The sequence below is a fragment of the Theropithecus gelada genome, chromosome X, assembly GCF_003255815.1.
Source record: "Theropithecus gelada isolate Dixy chromosome X, Tgel_1.0, whole genome shotgun sequence".
NCBI classification, from domain to species: domain Eukaryota; kingdom Metazoa; phylum Chordata; class Mammalia; order Primates; family Cercopithecidae; genus Theropithecus; species Theropithecus gelada.
Window position 1 is genome coordinate 31,756,795 of NC_037689.1, and position 24,453 is coordinate 31,781,247.

Here is a 24,453-nt window from a genome sequence, read left to right on the forward strand (position 1 = left end):
TTTTCTTTTTTTGAGATGGAGTCTTGCTCTGTTGCCCAGGCTGGAGTGCAGTGGTGTTATCTTGGCTCACTGCAAGCTCCGCCTCCTGGGTTCAAGCGATTCTCCTGCCTCAGCCTCCTAAGTAGCTGGGATTACAGGCGTGCACCACCACGCCTGGCTAGTTTTGTATTTTTAGTAGAGATGGGGTTTCACCATGTTGGCCAGGCTGGTCTTGAACTCCTGACCTCAGGTGGTCCACCTGCCTCAGCCTCCCAAAGTGCTGGGATTACAGGCATAAGCCACCACGCCCGGCCTCTTATCTTGATTCTTGAGCATGTCTATGCAGTGATGTCCAAAGCATTCAATAGCTGACTACTTGATAGAGTTTTACATCTATTGATGGATATAGTATTAATAACACTCCTTGTAGAATAGAGGTAGTATGTGTGCCTGGCTAAGCTTTTTGTGGCTTAGTGGACACTATTTCTATATCGCAAACACTTCATTTTATGCAGGTCCAGATAGTAAACAGAGATGAGTAACACAGGCCTTTGCCCTCAAGGAGCTCACAGCCTAATAAGGGAGGAAACATGTTTGTAAATAATCATTTGAACAAAATGCAGTTTCTAAGTAAGATTGATGTTAAAAATATTAATAGTATAAACAATATTAAAAATTTTAGTGATTAAAACACAACGGCAAGGATGTAGGTCATGAAATGAGTGGAAAATAGGAAGGGAACAAAAGGTTATACTAGGCCAGTGGCTCTTAATGTGCAGCCCCTGGATCAGCTGCAGCAGCCTCCCTTGGGAGCTTGTTAGAAATGCAGATTCCCCAGCCCCATCCAAGCCTTGCTGGATCTGAAACTCTGAGAATGGGACCTGACAGCCTGGGTTTCCCCAGCCCTCCTGGTAATGCTGATGCACGTTCATGCTGGAGAACCACTGGTTTAGACAGTGATAAGCCACCAGGGTTCTGTCAGGAAGCCTAGGACAGGCCATTTTAGTGCTCATGTTGTCCCCCTAATTGCCAGAAGCCTCAGCACAGCTTGGACCCTTTTGTTAGGGGACTGATCTTTGTCGGCAATCAATAAAGTATATTAGGGAGTTTTTCTGATTTTTTTTTTTTTTTTTTTTTGAGACAAGAGTTTCACTGTGTCACCCAGGCTGGAGTGCAGTGGCGCAATCTCGGCTCACTGCAACCTCTGCCTCCTGGGTTCAAGAGATTCTCTTGCCTCAGCCTCCGGAGTAGCTGCTGGGATTACAGGTGCCTGCCACCATGACTGGCTAATTTTTGTATTTTTAGTAGAGACAGGGGTTTTACCATGTTGGCCAGGCTGCTCTCGAACTCCTGACTTCAGGTGATCCACCCACCTCAGCCTCCCAAAGTGCTGGGGTTACAGGCATGAGCCACCGTGCCCAGCTCTGAATTCTTAAATGAAGGGAAAGTTTTATTTTGCCTAACTAGTACAGCTTACCACTTTTGTTTCTTTTATGGATTGAGTTTTTGATGTTATTTCTAATAACTCTTTGCCTAGCCCTAGGTTTTGCCCATTTGTGTAGGAGGGGTAAAGATCACTCACATGGGTTTACACAGGCAAGGGCATAACTGGCTGAAGAAATATAAAATGCCATGTGATGCTGCTTTCGTTTGGGTCCTTGCAGAAGTGGAACCTGAAATGAGGTTTCTGGTACAAGCTGACTTGGGAGGGGAGTGGGGAAATGAGACTAGGAAAGGAAGGCAGCCATTAGGGCCGGGCTGTTAATGTCACCCAATGGGTGACTGGAGCTTAATTCCACACTTGGAAACTAGGAAATGGTGCTCGCTGTGTCATGGGCCCCCAAGATCACCACTGGGTGGTCCGGTGATTTCCTAGGAGGGCTTATAAAGCTTGACACATGTCATATGCATGGCTATGATTTAGTACAGCGAGAGAACACAGAGAAAAATCCACAAAGGGAAAAAGGCTTATGGGGCGAAGTCTGGAGAAAAGCAGGCACGTGTCTCCAAGAGTCCTCTCTCAGTGGAGTCACACAGAACATGCCTACTCCTGCCCATCGTCAGTTGAGACAACACGTGTGAAATGTCCACCACGGAAGCTCCTTAGAGACTCAGCGCCTGGGATTTTTATTGGGGGCTGCTCAAATAGGCATCCTCTGCCTAGCACACATCAAAATTCCAGACTCCCAGAGAGAAAGCAGGCATTCAGCATAGATCACAGTATTTGGACAAAGAGTTTAGGCACAGTGAGCCACTCTTACCAGCTCTGGGAATGGTAGGAACGCTCCCAAAATACAAATTCCCAGATGCCAGCCAAGGGCCAACCTTGCAAACAGGACTTCCTAAGGAAAGCAGTCTCAGGTCTGCTATATTACATGTTTTCTGCACAGGTACAAAGCACATTCCTTGAAATAATCTCATTTAAGGGACAAGGCAGTGGAACATTTGAAGATGTCTGGTTTTCTCCAGACTTTGCCCCGCAAGCCTTTTCCCTCGAGAGTCAGTTCTTGAGAGTCATCGATTAATACCTATTCCCAATAATGCACTTCAGGCATGCCATGTGAGCAGAGCCACCTTCTGTGCGTCTCAAAACAATGACAGTGACCTCAGACTAAGCGATATGGTTAGAAATTAGCTAGAGCTTACTGGAAGGTTTTGAGTGATATGAGTGGGGCGCTGGCAGCATCAGATATAGTAGTTATTCTAGAAATTGGATGGGGACAACAGAGCCATGTGTATAGGGTAGTTCACGTGCCTGGGGTCGTGTGGCAGTATTGTAACTGAATGAAGAGGTCAAGGCTTCCCTCTAACCTCCTTAGGTAGATGTCTCCTTCCTGTGTCTGCTCATTGGAGGAATGGGAAAGTGTGTGTGTGTGTGTGTGTGTGTGTGTGAGAGAGAGAGAGAGAGAGCATGTGTGCGTGTGTGTGTGTGTATGTGAGCATTGTCGGGGCAGAAAATCCTGGTACGTTTGCTGTATTTTAAACTTCCATTTCTAATCTTTCAGTTCTGAGCAGCGTGAATAGGCAGATAAACAAATGTTTGCTATAGCCTCAAACATTCATGCCAGAACATTTTTTTCCGTCCTTCCACACAAGTAAATTAAGAGAACAGTGCTCTGTTGTATAATTTGAAGGTGGCTATTAATTTGCATTGGATTGCATTTCTTAAGCATGTTTATATTATTTGAGGAGCAGGAGACTGGCTGGCCTGGCCGCCCCCGGAGGAGGCACTTGTGGGGAAGCTTTGAAGCTGGAGCAGGAAGGAGTGAAATGACACAGTCTGATGATGATCACGGTAATGCAGGCCTTGCAGCCTGGCGACATTCTTCAAAGGCAACTAACTGTAAGACTGCCCTCTTCCCCTCCCTTCTCAGACATCTCCAAGACCCTGCCAGCCGCCAGATGAAACCAATCTTCCTAGAGCCTCATGTGGTGGTCTCAGGCATCGCTTGGGAGTGCCTTAGAAATTCGGAGTCTCAAATGTAGTCTTGGGCCACACCCCAGCTCTCCAGGATCAGAATCTGCCGTTTAATAAGGCCCTAAGGGATGCGTGGCTCATCTAGGCCGGAGTCAGATCTCATCTGAGGCCGCACATTGGCAGCACCTGGGGAGCTTTTAAAAATGCTGATGCCTGGGCTCTGCCCCAGGGACCCCGGTTTAATGACTCTGGGTGGGTGCTGCTCCTTGGGCTTTCTGAATGCTCCCACGTGGTTTGGCTGCGCACCCTGGGCTGGGAATCGTGGGGCTCCCTGGCAGTACCTTTCTGGAATTCTCCTTCCCCAGCCTCCCAGGCACGTGACTGCTTAATCTCCTCCCTCTGTGGCTCTTTCTCTGTCCTCTGCTCCTGGCTCCCCGATTTCTGAAGTCAGCCCAGTCGCTTTTCTTTCTTTGTTACCTACTCGCCATTCTCCAAAGTGCCTCTGCGGGGGCGGGAGCTTGTGAGAAATTCGAGCCTCAGCCTTGCCCCAGACCTGCTGAATCAGCACCTGCAGTTTAACCAGAAGCCCAGGGGATGCGCATGTGCATTGTCATATGAGAAGCGCTGGTCTAGGTGACGTAAGCTGGGAAAGAAACCCAGGGAATCTGCTGGAATGTAGGGAGCCTGAGCTCAGGAACTGGAAGGCGTCTGTATGGGTCTCTGGCTTGTTTGTTCTCTAGCTGTCTCAATCTGCCACTGTGGTCATTTGGGGCTAGATCATTCTTCTCTGTGGGGACTGTCCTGTGCATTTAGGACGTTGGGCAGCATCTCTAGCCTCTACCCACTTCATGCCATAGTAATCCCCCTCCCCAGAGGTGACAACCAAGAATGTCTCCAGGCATTGTCAAGCGTTCCCTGGGGGAGGAATGGTCTCCAGGGGACACTTTGGTGTCTGCCTTTGGCCTCATTCCCTCCCACCATAGACCCTTGGTAGGGTTGGTGGCTCCAAGTTAGCCACTGCCCTGGAAAGAGAGACTTCCTTTCTTCTCCTCGTCCATTTGTGCGGGCCTGCGTGGGTCCCACGCTCATCCCCATAGCCAGTCATTGTGCCTGGTAGTTGGAGCATTGTCATTGGCCAGATTGGGTTGTGTGCCACACCTGGGGCCAGGGGCCAGCTTTGTTAGCAGTTGAAGAAGACTGGGAGAGTTCTGAGGGAGGCACAAATGGCTACTTTGGACCACTCTAGCACCCCTTTACGGACCCAAGTCCTCCGCTGAGCTTTCACCCAATAACAAGCTCATTTAGCAAATATCTGTTGTGTGACAACGAACAGCTGGGCCCGTTCCAGGGCAGGCATTTTATAAACAATCTTCAGGACCATCCTAGGAGGGTGGTGTTGTTAGCCCATTTTACAGGTGAGCAGACTGCAGCTTCAAATATTTACTCTCTGGCCCTTAACAGAAAAAGTTTGGTGGCCCCTGTTACAGGGCGAAGAGAATGAACAGATAGTTACACTGAATAACATGGGTAGATCTTGCAACATAATAGAGAATGAAAGAAGCTGGAAAAAAGATTTCATTTCTTTAAAGTTCAGAAGCAGGCAACAGTAATCTATAGTGTGAGGGTCGGGATAGTGGTTACCCTTAGGGGTGGGTTAGGGACTAGCGGGGGCTTGAAGTGGTGTCTAGGGGCTGGTCATGTTTCGTCCCTTGATCTGAGCACTCCATACATGGGTGAGTTCCCTTTGTGAAAATGTGTGGAGTTGTTCATTTATGATTTTTGCATTTTACGAATAGTTGTTTACTTCAATAAAAAGCTTACTCAAGAAAAGTGATTTCAGTCTGGCAGCTCCTCAGAAGGTTAAACAGAGTTCCCATCTGACCCAGCAATCTACTCCTGGGCATATATACCCAAGAGAAATGAAAACATATGTCCATGCAAAGACTTGTACACAGATGTTCCTAACAGCCTTATTCATAATAGCCCAAAAGTAGAAACAACCCGAATGGCCATCAGCTGATGAGTGGATAAACAAAATGTGATACAGCCACACAATGAAATCTTATTCAGCAATAAATAAAAAGGGGTGAAGCACTGATATGCACCACGGCCTGGATGAACCTTGAAAGCATTATGCTTGGTGGAAGAAGCCAGATGCAAGAGGCTACATACTGCATGATTCCACTTATACGAAGTGTCCAGAATAGGCAGACCCATAGGATGGAAAGTACATTAGTGGCTACCTAGGCTGGGAGAAGGAAGTGATTGCTAATGGGTAGGGGGTCACTTTTAGGGGGATGAAAATGTTCTGGAATTGGATAGTGGTGATGACTGGATAGCCTTGTGAATTTCCTGAAAACCACTGAATTGTACACTTTAAAAGAGTACATTTTATGGTATGTGAATTACCTCTTTAAAAATGCTGTAAGAAAAAAAAATGCTGTAAGAGATTGCTGCTACCGACCTGTGTGTATCTGTATACGTCAGAAGGAAAAGGTCTCAAGGTGACAGGTACCTCGTCCATTCTTCCTGCTACCCCTCCCAATGCAGATATCTTGAAAGTTGACAGACAGGGGGAATGCCTGACTTCCTCCAGGTAATCCAGACCCTTCCCCTAGATCCAAGCCAGTTGAGTAGCACAGAGCAGTTTCTAGAATGTAGCTACCATGGGCATGTTAATTTTACTACTTTTGTTTACTAAAACTGCAGTTCTCAGAAAAACAGGGTAAACGAAAATATCCTAGATAACTTGCTTCCTGGACTTTTCCTGTGATTATACCTGACTTCACCCCCATTTTCCTGATGTCTGTTTTCCTTTGGTCTGATGGGAGAGGAATGGGAATCTTTTTAGTAGCCACTGGGGCCCATTTTCATAGCTGAGCCTGGGCTCTCCGCTCCTTGCTTTTTCCTCCAAGACTTCATTGCTTCACAGCCAAAGAAATGGAGCAGTAAAGAACAAACACACAAACAAAAAACAACAAAAACAAAACAAAACAAAACAAATTAAAAAAGACTTCACTGCTTACCTGTAGGTTGCTTTTTATATATAGTTCTTAATCTCTTCTGAATTGAACTTCTTGGTCCCCACTTCTAGGTGTTAAGGGCCATAATGGTTGCAAATATTGTGATAACTTTTGAGAGGATCCCTTTTGAGGGTGTGAGATGACCACCCAGAGGATCTCAAAGTTTTCATTTTGCTGACACTGAAGAGTGTATTTCTTAGGATTTTCTGCTCTGTAATGACAGATAATCACAGCTGGCAGTGAAGATAGCTCTGAACTTTCTGTAAAGTCCCAGGCCTGAACATTATCTGTGGCAGAGACAAAGAGTTTTAATTAATGACAAAATGTTTGCTTGTCCCTGCGAGGGTGAAAGGGGCTGGTGTTAAGTTTCATTCCCTGTGCCACGTACTGGGGTGAAGGGGCAGGGGAGGGAGCATCCCAGGGTCCTGGCTTTCAAGAGAGGGGCAGTGAGGGTCAACTGTGGTCACACACCCAGACTTGGGAGTCATACAAGTCTCTTGGTTAGTGGTCTTGCCACTTTTAATAGAGGTATTTCAGATTTGAAAGAAAACAGTCTAAACAGTCTCCTCAAAATAAATGCTTTGAGGAGGTTTTAGGAAAAGGTATTTCAAATGTCAGACATAGATTCATGTTTTAATGGCCTCACTGATTCTTGGTAAGTGGAAGCCCACAGAAGGTTCCGCAGAAACTCAGTTGGACCACCACAATCTCCCTGAGCAGAACTGGAGTCCATCGGGTCCCCTCTATCAGCTACAGACAGCAGAGGAGTGAGCAGATCAACTTCAGAAATGAGGTGACATGCAGGGGGGTAAGGAAGGGGTGTTTCCATGAAACATGATTTTCATTTTAACAAACATTTATGAAGCACTAACCACATGCCAGGCACAAATTGCTTTACAAATGTCAGCTCATTCCGTCGTCTTCACAGCACCCTGAGGCAGGTAGTGCTGCAATTCCTACTTCATAGATGCAGGAGACTGAGGCACAGTAAGAAAGGTCCAGCAACTTGCTTAAGGTCACACGGGTAGTAAGCGACAGACGTGATACCTGAACCCACGCAGTGCCATTCTGGAGTCTGTGTTTTAACCAGTATGCATGTGATGCTGCCTCTCTTGTGATGAACAACTGAATATAGAGGGACAAAGTAAAATATTGAAGATCCAAGTATCTCATACTGCCATTTTGTTTTAAAATAAATCTACGAAGAAAACATGCCAACAGGTTCTGGGAGTTATCAAGGGCATGATGACGGGTAATCCTTATTTTTTTCTTGATACTTTTCTGTATTTGTCAAGAAGTTTTGTAAGTTGGGTGGTTGGTTGTGTGTTTTTAAAAAGTAGCCACAATAATACCTCTGATTTCTGAATGCTCATCTAGAACTTTGCCATTTCCCCATCAAGAGGTGGAGTCTACTTCCTCTCCCCTTGAACCTGGGTGGGATTTTGTGACTGCCTCAGCGAAGAGCAAGTGACAAAAGGGATGGTACCTGACTTCTGAGGCTGGGCCACGCAAGGTGATACTGCTTCTGCATGGTCTCTCTCTCTTAACACACTTGCTTTGGGGCCCAGAGCCTCTGGATAAGAAATACTGCCACCCGGCCGGGCACAATGGTTCACGCCTGTAATCCTAGCACTTTGGGATGCCAAGGCGGGCAGATCACCTGAGGTCGGGAGTTCGAGACCAGCCTGACCAACATGGAAAACCCCGTCTCTACTAAAAATACAAAATTAGCTGGGTGGGGTGGCACATACCTGTAATCCCAGCTACTTGGGAGACTGAGGCAGGAGAATAGCTTGAACCCGGGAGGCAGAGGTTGCGGTGAGCCGAGATCACGCCGTTGCACTCCAGCCTGGGCAACAAGAGTGAAACTCCATCTCAAAATAAATAAATAAATAAAAATAAATAAATAAATAAATAAATAAAAGGAAATACTGCCATCCAAAGTCACAGCTGAAGAGACCACATGGGGATGCCACATGGAAAGAGAGAGAGGCCTGGGAACCCCAGCTGTTTTAGTCTCCAGCTGTTGAGTCTCTTGGCCCAGGCACCAGATGTGTGAGTGAACAAGCCTTCAGATGATGCCAGCCCCAACCCCTGTCTGACTAAGACCTTGTGAAAGACCCTGGGTGAGGATGGTCTTGCTGAGTCCAATGAGACCCCAATACTAGGATAGATAAAGATATGATGGGCTGCGTGCATTGGCTCACACCTGTAATCCCAGCATTTTGCGAGGCTGAGGTAGGAAGATTGTTTGAGCCCAGGAGTTTGAGACCAGCCTGAGCAACATAGTGAGACCCTGTCTCTACAAATAATAAAAAAAAAAATTAGCCAGTGTAGTGGCATGCATCTGTGGTCCCATCTACTCAAGAGGCTGAGGCAGGAGGATGGCTTGAGTCTGGGAAGTTGAGGCTGTGTTGAGCTGTGATTGCGCCACTGCACTCTAGCCTGGGTGACAGAGTGAGACCCTGAAAAAAAAAAAAAAAAAGAAAGAAGGAAGGAAGGAAAGAAGGAAGAAAGAAAAGAAAAGAAAAGAGAAAAGAAAGAAAAGAAAGAATCCTTTGGGATGGCTAAAGAGGATGCCCCAACTATGTCTGGGGAAATTAATGCAAGTTCCACGGATAGGGTGAAACAAAACAGGGTTCTGCAATGTGAATAGGAGCTTTCAAGGCAGAGGAGAAGGTTCAGGGTAGAAGAGAAAAGCACATTCAAAGATACGGGTTTCTGCCTGACATTTTTGGTCAAACATGGATAACCATAATTCACCTAGGGTGGCATTTTTATATTCAGCCAAGCCTTGATTCTACTTAGAATCTGTCCTTCTAGATCTTGATCTGGGTGATTTCCTGCTTTCTTTCATCTTCTAGAACCTGTTATATTATTGCTAACACCCAACCATAAAAAGTTCAGGTTTCCTTTGAGTGTTAAAGATCCCTGTTCTGAGGGCGAGCTGACCCATTCAGAGTCGCTTTTAACATCAGAGCTGTAAATGACATCATTAATACTATTGTATTAATACATGCTTGTCTTCGTTGAGTCCTGAGTGAAGTGAGTTTTACCGGACAGGATCTGCTGTTGAAGAACTTGAGCCTGACTTCTTGGGGTCTTCATGCTTGGAGACCAAACCTACTGACACTTTCTTGCCTTTAGGCATTGGTTACAAGATATAGGTGTCCTGCATTCCTTCCACAGTCCCTTTGGAGGCAAATAATGGTTGTGTAGGAGAGATGTTCTCTTGTCAGGCAGGATACCTCCAGCCTGAACTGGGGCAAATTCCACTCCACCCTCTCACTATTGGTACTGTCATCTATGGCTGCTCCAGTCCTCCCCTGAGTTGGTCTGCATTGCCCCAGCTAACTTGACCTGTCTTCCTTTCTCTCCTTCAGAGCTCAAGTTCATTCTACCTAGTAACCCATTATTATCATGCTGCTGATTAACAACTCCTTCAAAAGACTCAGTGGCTTAAAACAACCACCATTCACTATTTTCACAAATCTACAGGTTGGCTGCATGGTTGGATTGGGCCACAGTTGGCTGATCTTGGCTGGACTGACACATAAATCTGTGGTCGGCTGGACCTAGATGATTTCTTTTTTTTCCCCTTTGAGATATGGAGTCTTGCTCTGTCGCCCATGCTGGAGTGCGGTGGTGCAATCTTGGCTCACTGTAACCTCCACCTCCCAGGTTCGAGTGATTCTCCTGCCTCAGCCTGCTGAGTAGCTGGGACTACAGGCACCTGCCACCATGCCTGGCTAATTTTTGTATTTTTAGTGGAGATGGGGTTTCACCATGTTGGCCAGGCTGGTCTTGAACTCCTGACCTCAGGTGATCCACCTGCCTCGGCCTCCCAAAGTGCTGGGATTACAGGCGCGAGCCACCGTGCCTGGCCCCTAGATGAACTTTTAACCCCAACCTCACAATAGGCACCACCACCTCCTTCTGAGTCCCCAGGGAAGTCCTCTGAGGCTCTGCAGATCAGAGCCTGTTTATTTTCCTCAGGACCACTACATGTTCCGTCAAAGTTTAAAGATATGATTGTTCTCTACAGTGACTTTTTGTTTCAGGTATTATTGCCTGAAGTAGTTGTTTGACTAGAGATGTAGTTAAATTTTAGGTAGCATCAACTCCTTTTGAATAGACTGCCCAAGTCCCTGCGATTCTATCTGCTGGCTGGGTTTTTCTGACAAGCACTCTCTTGGAGGGTCAACAGCCTGTCGTCTTGTTTTTCCCATCAGAGATTTTCTTTACCACATATATTAAGAGGTTATTTTCATTTTGTTTGTGTGTAAATGAGAATGAAATCTTTGCTTTCTAATTTTACTCTCTTCCTCATATCATTGGTTGCTACTGACTTATGCAATGTGATTCTTCCCTGGGCACTCATCAGGGGGTATTGTTTTCAACTTGGCATGGCTCAAATCTCAAACTTTTAAAGTTTTAAAGCAGCCGAGTTGCACTGATGATCAATAAATCAATCACTGTGACCACTTTATTGCTTGTAAGGTGATTACCCTACTTTGCCCATAGTGACTCTTCAATTTGATTAAAATGCAGTTTCACTGGGTCGTGGTTGAGTCCTCCAGATATATAAATACATGAGAGAAGCCTGTACTCAAATGTTTTTATAACCACCCTTCAAATGTTTAACCATCTATTCCAGCACTTTTGTGGTCCTCATCCTATAATTCAAATTTCCATGCTCTTTGCCAAAGTAATTCTTATTTAGTGCATATTCCAACCTCTTGTCTCTGTAAGAGTGTATTCTTTTCTCTGCTAACTGGTGGTGAGCCTCGGTCCCACTGCAAAGCATTTTCTGCAGCTGAAATGAGCTCCTGTGCAATCTGTAGATCAGGCTCTGATGGTGGGAGAATATGGGAGATGATGTTGGTTCACTCGCGATTGTTTTCCAGGTGAGGGGAGCTGGAATAGTGGGAGTGGAATTATTATCTTGGACAGGAAAGGAAGATACATTCACCTGTGCTACTGCCCTGGCCGCAGGAGCCCTTTTGACTGCATTTTAAAACATTAAAAATGAGCATCTGTCCTGGAGCTCCCTGCCCAGGGCAGTGTGCCACCAGCTTCTCATGGATCTTGGCTCGTGGCAGGTTGTCCCACCTCCCTTGTCCAGCTCCAGGGTGGCCCCATTCACACAGAGGGCTCCTGCCATCTGCAGATTGCCTGGGCTCCCACCAGCTCATTAAAGTCTTGCCAGCATTTTCACTGTGCCATTGGAGTACATTTTGAATATCCATGATGACATTCACATAGGCTGCCTGCCTGAGTGGTCTGCTTTGTCTCCCATGGGAACCAATTATTGGTTTGATTACCATTATTTTCATTTAAACCCTATTTGCCCCTCCAGCCCTGTCATTTGGACACCTTGCTTTTGCAGAATGTGAGGTTTTCTAGGAATGTATATAATCGATCTTCATTTGCAGATTCCATATTTGCAAATTTGCCTACTGGCTAAAATGTATGTGTAGCCCCCAGATCAATACTCATGGAGCTTTCGAGGTTGTTCATAGATATGTGTGTGTGTAGAGCCACAAAAAGTGTCAGCAGTGCCCGTTCCTCGCTGAGGTCTGAGAGGGCGATGCTCTGCCTTACTGCTTCCATTCTCCTCCTGTCAACAAGGGTCCTTTTCGTGTTCCATTTAGTGCCATGTTTTTCACAGTTTTGTGCTTTTTTTTGTTGGTAATTTTGCTGTTTAAAATGGCCCTGCAGTGCAGTGCTGGGAAGCTGTCTGGTGTTCCTGAGCGTAAGAGGGCTGTGACTTGTTTTATGGAGAAGCCTCGTTCAGGCATGAGTGGTAATGCTGCTGGCTGTGAGGTCAATGTTAAACAATATCTATTAAATAGAGTGTCTTTAAACAGAAGTACATAAACAACGTACAGCTTGATTGTTTGATGAAAATGTGACCAAAGATTTTGCAGGAACCTAACCCTGTATTATCTTGGGAACAGTAGTAGTATTCAGTAATTCAGTGTTTGAGGTGAATTTATAGAGCATAACCTCCACGAATCATGAGAATTGACTGTGTATATATTTCATTACAGCACAGATGCCTGTGCTGAAATAATTTTTCTTATGTAAGAAAATAGGGTACATGGACTGTTCTTCTGTCATGTCCGTGGCGTGTCCTGCTCACATCTTTAATGACTGGTTTTCTTGCCCAGGTGTAATTAGCATGGTCAATGCGGGAGCGATGAGTGGCTCTGGAAACCTGATGGATTTCCTCGATGAGCCGTTCCCTGACGTGGGGACATATGAGGACTTCCACACCATCGACTGGCTAAGGGAAAAGTCACGGGACACCGACAGACACAGGAAGGTAAGTGGCATTCTGAAAGGACGCACTGCAAATGGCTAAGCCATGCTTTCATTCAAAAGTTACTGAGCTGCAGCTTAGGTCCACGTATGTGTCATGTGCTGGGTTAGGGTCTAAAGAGGAAAAGAGCCAGTGGGAGGAGCAGATATATTGGCAGATCATTATATTAGCAGGACTTTTGGGCAGGACGATGTGTCCTATGGAGGGAATGTGGTGTGGAGGAGAGGGAGGGGACTTTGCAGGTGCCATTTCTGGACTCTGTTTCTCATCCATGAGGATGGAAGCAATTATGCCTGAAGAGGAAATGAGATTATGTGTATATGAAAGCACATATGACAGTGCCTGGTGTCTAGTTGGCAATCAGTATATATTTTAATGAACCACAATGGTTATCTGTCAAGTGCTGTGGGATCATTTAGGTTCAGTTAGGGAAGGGTTTTTCAGCAAGGGTAACATTTCAGTTGGGTCTTGGATGACTAAGATTTTGCTAGGCAGAGGAAGGGCAAGAATTCTAAACATCAGGAATGCCCCCCTTTTTTAAGTCACAGAGGCATGAAAGAATGTGGTGTATCTGGGCAATTCGGGGAGCTCCGATGATCTGGTTGAGTATTCCTGCAGGGGGAGGGATGGGGATGAGTGTGGAAATGGAGGCAGCAGGGCCATGTGGGGGAATGGCCATGCTGGCGGTGGAGAGGAGTTTGTATTTCATGCTGAAAGCCACAGAAGACAATAAAGATGCGCTGCAAAGGGAGAAACAGGAAGCTTGGAAATGAGTTCAGGAGACTGAAGGCAGTGATGTGCAGGTGGAGAGAGGGGATCAGGATTGAGAGGTATTCTGAGGTGCCACGGACAGGATTCAGGGGAGGTGCTGGGTCCAGGAGGGGAGTGGGGTCACAGAACACCAGGCTGTGGCCTGAAGAGGATGATGCCTTTGATGCCTAGAGGAAGCAAGGGGGAACTGGCAGACTGCCGGAGAGGCCAGTGAGTTCTGTGTAGATGCGTTGGTTTGAGCTGTGCTGCGGACGGGTGATCACAGGTGGCGAGAACTCTGTGGTTCAGGGGTGAAGGAAGGGCCGGGGGGAGAATGAGGTCCTTGTGTGCAAGTGGAGGCTGAAGCTTTAGAAGCAGCCACAGTGGCCTGGGTGTGCAGAGAGAGAAGGGAGGAGGCGGTGCCCAGAGTTACCAGGTCCAGGGGAGGCAGATGGAGAGCCCGTGACAAGAGGGGAGCCCGCCAAGAGCAGTCTCCTGTGAATGGAGAGGGTGTTGTGTAGGGGCCTGCTCACAAGGTCACCCTCTATGGAGAGGTCAGGTAGGAGGCAAGCCAGCGGCATGGCGGCTGGCGGTGAGGGGAGAGCTGTTTCAGATGAGGGTGAGGAGTGACATGGACAGTGTGACCGTGTCACGTCACCTCACAAGGGCTGGCACGAAAGGAGGAGGGGAATGTGTAGGGAGCCAGGCTTAGTCATGAAGATGTTGCAGCCTGTTGGCTCTAGGGTGCAAGAATGTGGGGTCGAGGCAGCCTGCCCTCTAGAGCACAGCTCAGCAGACTGTGGCCCGCCGGCCAAAGCCAGCTGGCACCTCGTTTTGTAAATAAAGTTTTATTGGAATTCAGCAATGCCCATCCACTTCCGTATTTTTATGGCTCCTTTTGGACTATAGTGGCAGGGTTGAGGAGTTGCAACAGAGACCATTTGGCCCACAAAGCCCAATATATTTACTCTCTTGTCCTTTACAGAAAACTTTTCCCCACCACTGCTCTAAAAGGCTGTGAGGGAATGATCTCAGAGGAGCATATGATTCTGTTAGCACAGGGAGGTGTGTATAGCTATGTCCATCTGCTATGGCAAACGTGATCTATTCCAGCTAATTCTAAGTTCATGCTGCTAAAATTTAACCTTGAAAACAAAAGGAGGAGATGAACCCTGTGTTGAAGAGGCTTTTTAATGAAACTTAGCAATGTGAGTTAAGATAGTAATGCATATTCAGAATGAAGACACCGAACCAACGTCCCCCTTCAGCATGGCTTTTAAATTATCAAAGATCAAATCACATTTAGTATGTTTTTTAATTAAGTGAATTCTTTGCGTGTGTGCTCAAATTCTTTGGAGACTATTGTGGCATCTTTATAGCTCTATGAACTAGAAAGCTCATCTTACCATTGCGGCATGTAACTGAAAGAATCACGTCAGTGGGAATTTAGCTGCTTGATGACATTCATTTTATTTTCTTAATTACCCTGTTTCCTGAGGAAACAGTTTCAAGGAAAAAAGCATGAATTTGAAAACGCATTCAGATCAGCTACTGTATCTGCTTTGTTCTAGATCACCAGCAAGAGCAAGGAGTCCATATGGGAGTTCATCAAGAGTCTGCTGGATGCCTGGTCAGGATGGGTGGTGATGCTGCTCATTGGCCTGCTGGCGGGTACGTGGATGGGCATATGGCACTCCTGTGGGAAGCTACAGAGGCCAAAACCTCAAAACACGAACCTCTGGGAGATTTGGAATATAGCATGTGTTGCTTTTACCCCCGTGGGAGGGATGTATTACTTGAAATATCTAAGGGCAAAATCATGACTGTATATTTAACCTAAAATCCATCATCAATAAGGCATGCCCAAGGCATGAGCTCAGGTACAGGCATCTGGAGAGCTGTGATGGTAGAGCTGGTGGCCTTTCCACACAGAGCACAGTTTTCTGACTATACCAGATTTGACTGAAAACACACATTTTTTTGGAAACGGTCTTGTTCCGTTGCCCAGGCTGGAGGGCAGTGGCATGATGCCAGTTCACTGCAGCCTCTACCTCCCAGGGTTGAGCGATCCTCCCACCTCAGCCTCCTGAGTAGCCAGGACCACAGGCATGCGCCACCATGCTCAGCTTATTTTTGTTATTTTTTTCGTAGAGATGGGGTCTCACTATGTTGCTCAGGCTGGTCTCAAACTCCTGGGCTCAAGTCATCCTCCTGCCTCAGCCAAAGTGTTGGGATTACAGGTGTGAGCCACTGAGCCCAGCCAAGCACACATTTTATATTTGATTGTTCTTGATTATGTAGACGGCAGCAAAATCAGGGACTGTATTATCTTCGATAAGAAAACGTCATATGAGATTGCCTTTTGCTACTACTGGTAGGTTCTGAGATGAACTGGAAACATCCTGCAATAGTCAGCACCACGCTAGACACCCACAGGAGCTGAGGCAGGCCCAGGGGCCTCCATCAACCTGACCCTCGGGGACTCTGCATCTTTCCTTTTTAGAATCCCAACGCCATGTTTGCGAGCAGTAGATGTTTCCAGAGTAAATGGATGTTATCTGGAGGGGAAACCCATCTTTTTAATATCAAATGCACCAGCCCTTCCTGGAAATTGTTTCCTAAAACTTATGTCCTTTTAGGAGATTGTGAAGGTTAATGTATAATAATAAAAACTTTGGCATGATGAAGAGGTTTCCTTAATAAAAATCCCCTGCATATAACAACATAATAGTTATGGTTAGAGAACAGATCAGGGAATTGACTATAACACAGGCAGAATATATGTAGTAAGTGGTCTAAGAAGGACAGAACACGAATGGGGCACAGATAAGTTTTGTGATTCCAGGGGCTTTCAGTTTCCAGGTGATCTTAGTTTATTCCATAGATCATCGTAGGAGGGGCTTGGTTTCCAGGGAAGGGCTCTACCTTCCTCACCTGCCTCAGCATCCCATAAAGAGCTAAGAGGAATGCTCGGAGGGGGAGCCCTTTCCTACTAGTCACAGATGCTGTCTGTCCATTTCTCCAAGCCTGTCCTTCCTTTCCCAGTGGCATTTCCCGTCATGTACTGGCAGCAGCCAGGGCAGGAAATTAGACTTCATTGTCACAAGGTATTGGACAACCAATTTTGTCTGACTGCTTCTGTGAAGGCGTTTGAAGGTGGGCCGGGTGGGAGTTTGCTATGAATTTTGATGTTCTTATTTAGAGTAGATTGATAAAACCTTATAGTGTGTCATTTTTCTTGGCTTGTAGGAAGGAGAAATAAATAGGGTAAATGAAGAAACTCAGAATAGGAATAAATGTTCTGATAATGGCACAGCTTAGATTTATTGACTGACCTAGGAGCCCAGTTGGGCTGACTTTAATCTGATTTTGACCAGCTGGCTTTATTATCCACTTGATTTCCATCAGCTCTTTCACGAGGGGGAATTAGAAACAGTATGCTGCTGCACGGGCTTCACTTCAACAGTATCTCTGGAGAGGACCTCTGGCTTGAACACAGCCTGCCCCTCCCCTCTGTGATTGTAAGGTGCAGCCAGGGGTGAGCACCGCTGGCCAGAGGAGAGCCCGTGGGCACATCAGCCAGGGAATACATGGGAGGGTGAGAATGGGGTGATGCTGAAAATGAAGGGGCTACAGGATTCTTTTGATTTGGATGCACTTTGAAGGGACAGCCAGAGAGCCATGTCCCACTCACTTCCCCCTTCCTCGCTGGACTAACAGTGGAGAGGACCCGGGGTCTCACTGCCTGGCCGGCTGCCCCCTCACTGGCTACTGTCTTGGGACTCCCTTCATGGGTAGGTCCGCGGCATCTCCGCAGATGCTTATCAGAAGTCACCGCTAGATGTCACTGTTGGACCACGAAAGAAAGCTGAGGCCTGCTGAAGCACAGTCAGCACCAGAATCAACAAGGAAGATTGGGTATGCAGTTAGGGGGTTGTGAATGAATGAATAATGATGAAACTTGGGGTAATCATCGCGTTTGCTCCTGGATATCTGCACAGGACCCTCCCGTCTTCTTCACCTTCTTCTTCAAATACTGCACGATGTCACTTATATGTGGAGTCTAAAAAAAACCAATGTCATAGAAACAGTACAAAGGTGGCTCCTAGAGGGAGGGGTGGGGACAGGACGGGAAAAGAGATGTTGATCAGAGGGTTTAAGTTTCAGTTAGACTGGAGGAATAAGCTTTAGTGAGCTGTCGCATTGCATGGTGACCACAGTTAATAATCATGTATTGTATATTTCAAAATTGCTGAAAGAGTAGACTTTCATAATCTCACCACAGAAATAAACTGGGGAGGTGATTTGGTTGGTGCGAACGTAATTGTGGTTTTTGTCATTAAAATAACGACATGATCGAATCTTTAATTAGCTCGATCAAGTCTTTCTATAATGTATACATAGATCAAAACATTACATTGATATACACAATTATTATGTGTCAGTTTTAAAAAGTTAAAAAATCAAGATAATGAGCTCTCTGCCTTTGTTTTATGGAAAAACAAAGAACTATGGATAGTTCTAAATTTGACATTACCGGACCCTGTGGAAAGACCTCATGAAATACTAAATATTATGGTTCTTGCGTGCTGTTGCTAGGGGGCAGTGTTTACTTAGCTGACTCTGCAAACTAGCATTAAGCGGAACCAAGCTTGCATCCAGGATTTCATGATCTGGAGAAAATACTTTGAGCATGTAGGATTTCTTTTCATTGGGTTTCAGTTTCCAACTTTAAATCAGGAAATGGTTTTCACAATTCCACAAGGTATATGTACTTCAAAACATCATGTTGTACATGATTAAAACATACAATGTTATGTGTCCATTTTAAAATGAAGTATATGTACTTCAAAACATGTTGCACACGATTAAAACATACAATGTTATGTGTCCATTTTAAAATGAAAGAATAAATCAGGAAATAGCTAATGATATCTCTAACTTAATGAGACTAATTATATATATTTTTATATTTGGAATCAAGTATTTCATTATTGAATTGCATGTTTAAAAATTTCAAACCTGTGTCTGATATTTAAAATTTTAAAAACAATAAAATTACATCGCTCCCTCTCTAGGGCTCACCCCCCTCACCTGCTGTATGAGTGTATATATGTATGTATGTAAAGCTTTATTGAAATATAACCCACATACCATACAATGCACCCATTTAAAGTATACAATTTAGTGGTTTTTAATGTATCACAGAGTTGTACAACCCTCACCATGGTCGATTTTAGAATAATTTTATCATCCCCAAAAGAACAATTATACCCTTTAGCTATCAAGTGCCTGCTCCCCAACCATCCTCCTTCCAGCCCTAAGTCCACTGTTAACCTGCTTTCTATCTCTATGGATTTGCCTATTCTGGGCATTTCATCTAAATGGAATCATACACTATATGGTCTTTGTAATTAACTTCTTCCACTCAGCATAATATGTTCAAAGTTTGTCCATATTGTAGCATGTGTCTGTACTGTATTCCTTTTCACTGCCAAGTACCATTCCATTGTATGGATAGATCACATGTTGTTTATCCACTTATCCATTGATGGATATTTGAGTTGTTTCTACTTTGTGGCTATTTTGAATAATGCTGCTATGAACATTTTTATACAAGTGTTTGTGTGCATGGATGTTTTCATTTCTCTTGGGTATATGCCTAGGAATAGAATTGGTTGGTCAAATGGTAACTCTGTGTTTAACTTTTTGAGGAACCATGAGACTGTTTTCTGAGGCACTGTACCTTTGTAGTCCACTATATTTTCTCTCTAGTACTTAGCACCTTTTTGGTTTTTTTGAGTCATGGTCTGGTTCTGGTGCCATCATGGTTCGTTACAGACCGGGCTTGAGCAATCCACCTGCCTCAGACTCCTGAGTAGCTGGGACTATAGGCGCGTGCCACCATATCTGGTTAATTTTTGTGTGTGTTTTTTTTTTTTTTTGTAGAGACAGGATCTTGTCATGCTGTTCAGGCTGGTCCTGAACTCCTGGCCTCAAACGATTTGTCCACTTAGGCCTTCCAAAGTGCTGGGACTACTGGCATAAGCCACTGCACCTGGCCCTTATACCTTTTAACAGAGCCTTTAATATACTTATTTTGTCCAGTGTCCTGTCCCAGGTACAGTTCCACAAAGGCAGGGACTTGGGTCTACTCTTTTCACTGCTGTATTCCCAAGATATGGACGAGTAACTGGCATGTAGTAGGTACATGTTCAGTAACTATCCCTTGAATGAATGAATGGACCTGAGTTTTCTGATCTTTTCATTCATTTATTTATTGCAATCTTTTATTTAACATGGATATATAGTGCCAACTATGCACCTGATGTGGATATAACAACGGACAAGACAGATAGGGTCCTTGACCACTTAGAGTGGACACAGGGTCTGGATGCCAGGCATGACCCCCACTGTGGTATGAAAACCAGACAATGAAACCTTTTTTACCCACCACTTATAGACTAGTGGAAGTACACACACACACACACACGCATGCATGCACACACACACAGAGAAATAGAAAGAGAGCTAATTGTGATATCAGCATGTGAGAGGTGTGGTGATGAGGAAGGACAGGCAGCCACAGGAATGCCAGGGAAGTACACCTAACCCAGACTTAGGAAGTCAGGAAAGACTTCCCAAAGGAGGTGATATAAATGCTGGAATCTGGATGGTAAGTAGGAGTCTGACGGGAGGGGAGGGCAGTGCTTGCTGAGATGGTGCAGAGAGGAGAGCGCGGCACATTCCAGGAACATGGAGTGGGCAGAGTGTGTGGAGTTAGTGAGGGAAAGAGATGAAGCGGGAGAGATCTGAGGGGCCAGCTGTCAGGGTGGGTGACCTGTTGAGGATTTGGGTGTTCTCCCAAGAATAATGGGTAACCATGGCAGGGCTTTCCATAAGGGAGTGGCATGGGTCAGTCTGGCATTTGGAAAGCCTGTTGACCACAGTGTGGAGAAGCCATGAATGGGGCAGGACTGAGGCCAGAGACCAGAGAGGAGGCTCCTGCAGCAGTCCAGCCAGCAATGACTTCAACACGGTGATCTGAAAGACAGCCAGAGTGGGGATGGGGGTAAGTGCAGTGATTCAAGAGAGATTTCAGAGGTGGAGCTGCTGGGATATGGGGATTGCCTGGAAGGGGGTTGCTTTCCCAGTTTTCTAGTTTGCACAGTAGTGTGCCTGGATGGTGGGTTCCTCTCCCAGCTGGGACAAAGCTGAGGCTGGGAGGAGGATGCTTCAGTTCAGTGTTGGATGGCGGTGGGTTGAAGTGGAGATACCTAGTAGACCCAAGAAGGCAAATAGACTTGTGTTCTTTAACAATGCCCATTCATTGGCTTTGACTGCCTAGGGCTCTGCTACAAAGATTTGGGAAGGTAAGTCCACAAGTGTGTGTCATGATTGATTAGTGATGTCTGTCATGGGTGTGTCAAAAGAATTGTGAAGGGGAATCCAATAGAGTGTGCTATTATTGATTGGTGATGTTTGCTGTGGGCATTGGAAGCTGACGGCTGGGCTATGTAGTGATTGGCTCTGTAATAGGCAGTGGGCTCTATGTGCTTGGAAAAGCATAGCTTGAGATGTACATTTTTACCTAATGGTAAATAGAAGGATGTGAATAAGGTTGCCAGGGTTGAGAGCATAGTGTAAAAAGAGAAAAGGGTTTAGGGTGAAGCTTTGAGGAAATGGCCTTTTAGAAGTTGGGTGGAGGAGTCAGAAAGATCCTAGGAGGCAGAGCAAACCAGAGAGTGAGGAGAAAAGCAGGAGAGCATGATGTGGAAGCCAAGGGAAGAGGTGTTTCTAGAAGGGTGGAGTGGTCAACAGAGTCAGATGATGCTGAGAGCTCTGGAACTGGGATCAGCAAACTTTTTCTGCAAGAGGCCAGAGAGTCAATATTTTCAGGTTTGTGGCCCATGTGGTTTCTGTCTCAGCTCTTCAGTTCTGCCACTGTAGCATGAAGGCAGCCACAGAGTGCATGTAATTGAATGGTGTGGCTGTGCTCCAATAAAACTTTATTTACAAAAACAGGCTGTGGTCCAGATTTGGCCTGTGGGCTGTAGTTTGTGGATCCTGTTATAGAGGAATGAGCTAAGGCCATTGCCTTAGCTACATGGGAATCTCCTGGTAGATTGAGGGGATGGACTGGGCCAAGGGAAGGAAAGAGATTGGATGGTGACTAGAGGGGAAAGTGGAACCAGGGAGGGTTTTAAAAAAATGTCTAAATGCTGATGGCAAGGAGAGGAAGAGGTTGAAGATACAGGAGAAAGAAAGGGGGAATGGGAAGAGCGAGGCCGCAAGGAGGAAGGATATGTAGAGCTGAGGTGGGCGGCATCCGATGCAACACCAGGAGAAGAGAAGGGAGGGGTGAATGCTGATGCCAGGTGTGGATGCTTTCAGTGAGGATGTGGATGCAGAACCAATCCTGTATTAACGATGCAGTGAAAAGGCTGAAAAATGAAGATGCTTGAAAACATTCTCTGCCTTTGTGAGAGATGAGAATGCGTTATTCTGGAAAGAGACCCAAGGCCGCCTTTTGTTATCCATTCAACTGCACGTTCCGTTTTCTCCCATTTCTATTGGCTTTTAAAGTAGTTATTTAGTTTTATAGACCCTTAATTCTTTATAATTTAAATAATGTGGAGAGTTTTAATAAACAGGATTTTCCCGAGTTTGGTTCTCATTTGGTGACAAAACCTTACTCATTCATGATGTGAGGCCGTCGTAGTTGTTATGAGTCCATTTTGTCTGAATTATCATGTTTCCCTGAGAAATATTAATGTGTGTGGTTCTAGGATCCTGCCCCAGAAGCTACTGAGGGAGTTCTGTCTTTTACGGTGTAAATACCCAATGTCAAAAACTTGGAAAGGGAAGAATTGGGAAAGTTGCTTGTCTCCCTCTCCTACCCAGTTTAAGCTACTGAGCCCTTTGTATTTCTCATTGGGCTTGTGCTGCCTTGCCCATACCATAAATGTTCAAGCGCTGCAAGGTTAATGAAAGAAGCTTCCTATGTAAGTGACAGCCCCATTGCAAGTTTATTGCCTGCTCTGGAATCTGGGCCATCATTGCTGATGTGCCCCTGCCTGGCCGCCGTGTTGCACCTGGTCTCATTCTTGTTGCATCATGGGGTGATTCCTCTTTGTGGCTCGTGTTCTTCCAGGCACCTTGGCTGGGGTCATCGATCTCGCTGTGGACTGGATGACGGACCTGAAGGAGGGGGTCTGCCTGTCTGCTTTCTGGTATAGCCATGAGCAGTGTTGCTGGACTTCTAACGAGACCACTTTTGAGGACAGAGACAAATGTCCCCTGTGGCAGAAATGGTCGGAGCTGCTGGTGAACCAGTCAGAGGTGGGTATTTGGGCAGGGTCCTGGCTGGGGACCCCTGCCATTCCACACGTGCTTGGGAATGCTGCTGGGAGATTTGTGAATGTCTGTGATTTCACCTTCAGGTTCCTGCTCTGAAGTTCGTGGCTTAACACTAGGATGACTGGCTTTTTCTAGCTCTAATGCTACCACTCAAATTTCACTTATAAAACCCTTCCCCACTGTTTCATGTGCACAATGCATACATATATATATATATATATATGTATATATGCATTATATATTAAAGTATATATACTTTAAGCCTCATATTTGGCTTTATTTTGTTATATTTGGCTTATTTTTTCTTACCAAAAGTGGTTTGCTGATCATGCTAAAGAAATAAGGTTGACTTTTATATCTTCTAATTGAGAAGAATGTAGCTTTTTAAGTTATCCTTTTAAAAAAAACAGCTTTAGTGAGAAATTCACAGTTCATATTGTTCACCCATTTAAAGTGTATGATTTAATGCTTGTAGTATATTCAGATTTGCAGCCATTACCACAATCTAATTTTAGAACGTTTTCGTCATCCTTTCCAAAACTCTGTCTCCATTAGCAGTCAGTCTCATGTCCCCCAACCTGCCAGCTCTGAGCAACCACTAATCTACCTTTTGTCTCTCTAGATTTGCCTCTTCTGGACATTTCATGTAAATGAAATCGTACAATGTGTGGACTTTGTGTCTGGCTTCTTCCACCTAGCCTCATGTTTCCAGGTTTCTTCCTATTGTAGCATGAACCATTACTTCATTCTTTTTTTATGGCCGAGTAATATTCTGTTGTATGAATGGACCACATTTTATTTATCCATTTGTTGGTTGCTTTTGCTTTTTGGCTATGATGAGTGATGTTGCTATGAACATTTCTATACAGGTTTTTGTGAAGACATATGTTTCATTTCTCTCGAGTACATATCTGAGAGTGGAGTTGCTGGGTCAGATGGTTACTCTATGTTTAACCTTTGGAGCAGCTGCCAGACTGTTTTACAAAGTGGCTGTACCATTTTACATTCCCACCAGCAGTGTATGAGACTTCCAATTTGTCCACCTTCCTGTCAACACTTGCTATTATATGTTTTTGATTATAGCCATCCTAGTGGTTATGAAGTGGCATCTCATTGTGCTTTCAGTCATCTTCTATTGCATTTTATGACCACATTATAAAGGATGTTCTGGGCCTTCTGTAAAGAGAATGCCCTAGGCACAGGAGATAATAGTGGTGAACCACAGACCCATAGCATTTAGTGCTTCAGATCTTTATTAAAATCTTGGTTCAGGAAAGAGTTAACTTCTAACCCATTTCAGTGGTTACCACCATGACTATGGGTTATTGAAGGATCAGAAAGCCATGTGAGGGGGAACCAGGTTGCCAAGCTTCACATTAGGGGTAATGTGAGGATCTCTCAAGCTAGAACTAATCTTGCAAGATATATGTAATCTATTTATGGATCTCCTCCCTTCCCCACTTTTTTTTTTTTTTTGCCTGACTGACTTACCACAGCTGAAGACATTTGGAATGCACTTTGCCATTTTTGCAAAACCTCTTTCTCAGTGGAATTGAAAATTAATTCCTTCAAATCTCAGAAGTAGACAGGGATCTTGA

At 45.2% G+C, this 24,453-nt stretch overlaps 1 protein-coding gene across 2 annotated transcripts in view; it reads left to right on the forward strand.

Moving 5' to 3' along the window:
* The window catches only part of CLCN4 (chloride voltage-gated channel 4), a 78,187-nt gene that overhangs the window by 13,279 nt on the left and 40,455 nt on the right, over positions 1-24,453 (forward strand). Inside the window, exons 3-5 of one of the 2 annotated variants that reach the window (XM_025372900.1) lie at positions 12,594-12,748; positions 15,067-15,166; positions 22,650-22,837. In XM_025372900.1, coding sequence (XP_025228685.1) covers positions 12,605-12,748; positions 15,067-15,166; positions 22,650-22,837 — 432 coding nt within the window. In that variant the 5' untranslated portion in view covers positions 12,594-12,604. The remainder of the gene's footprint in view (positions 1-12,593; positions 12,749-15,066; positions 15,167-22,649; positions 22,838-24,453) is intronic. The other variant, XM_025372901.1, reaches the window with a different exon arrangement.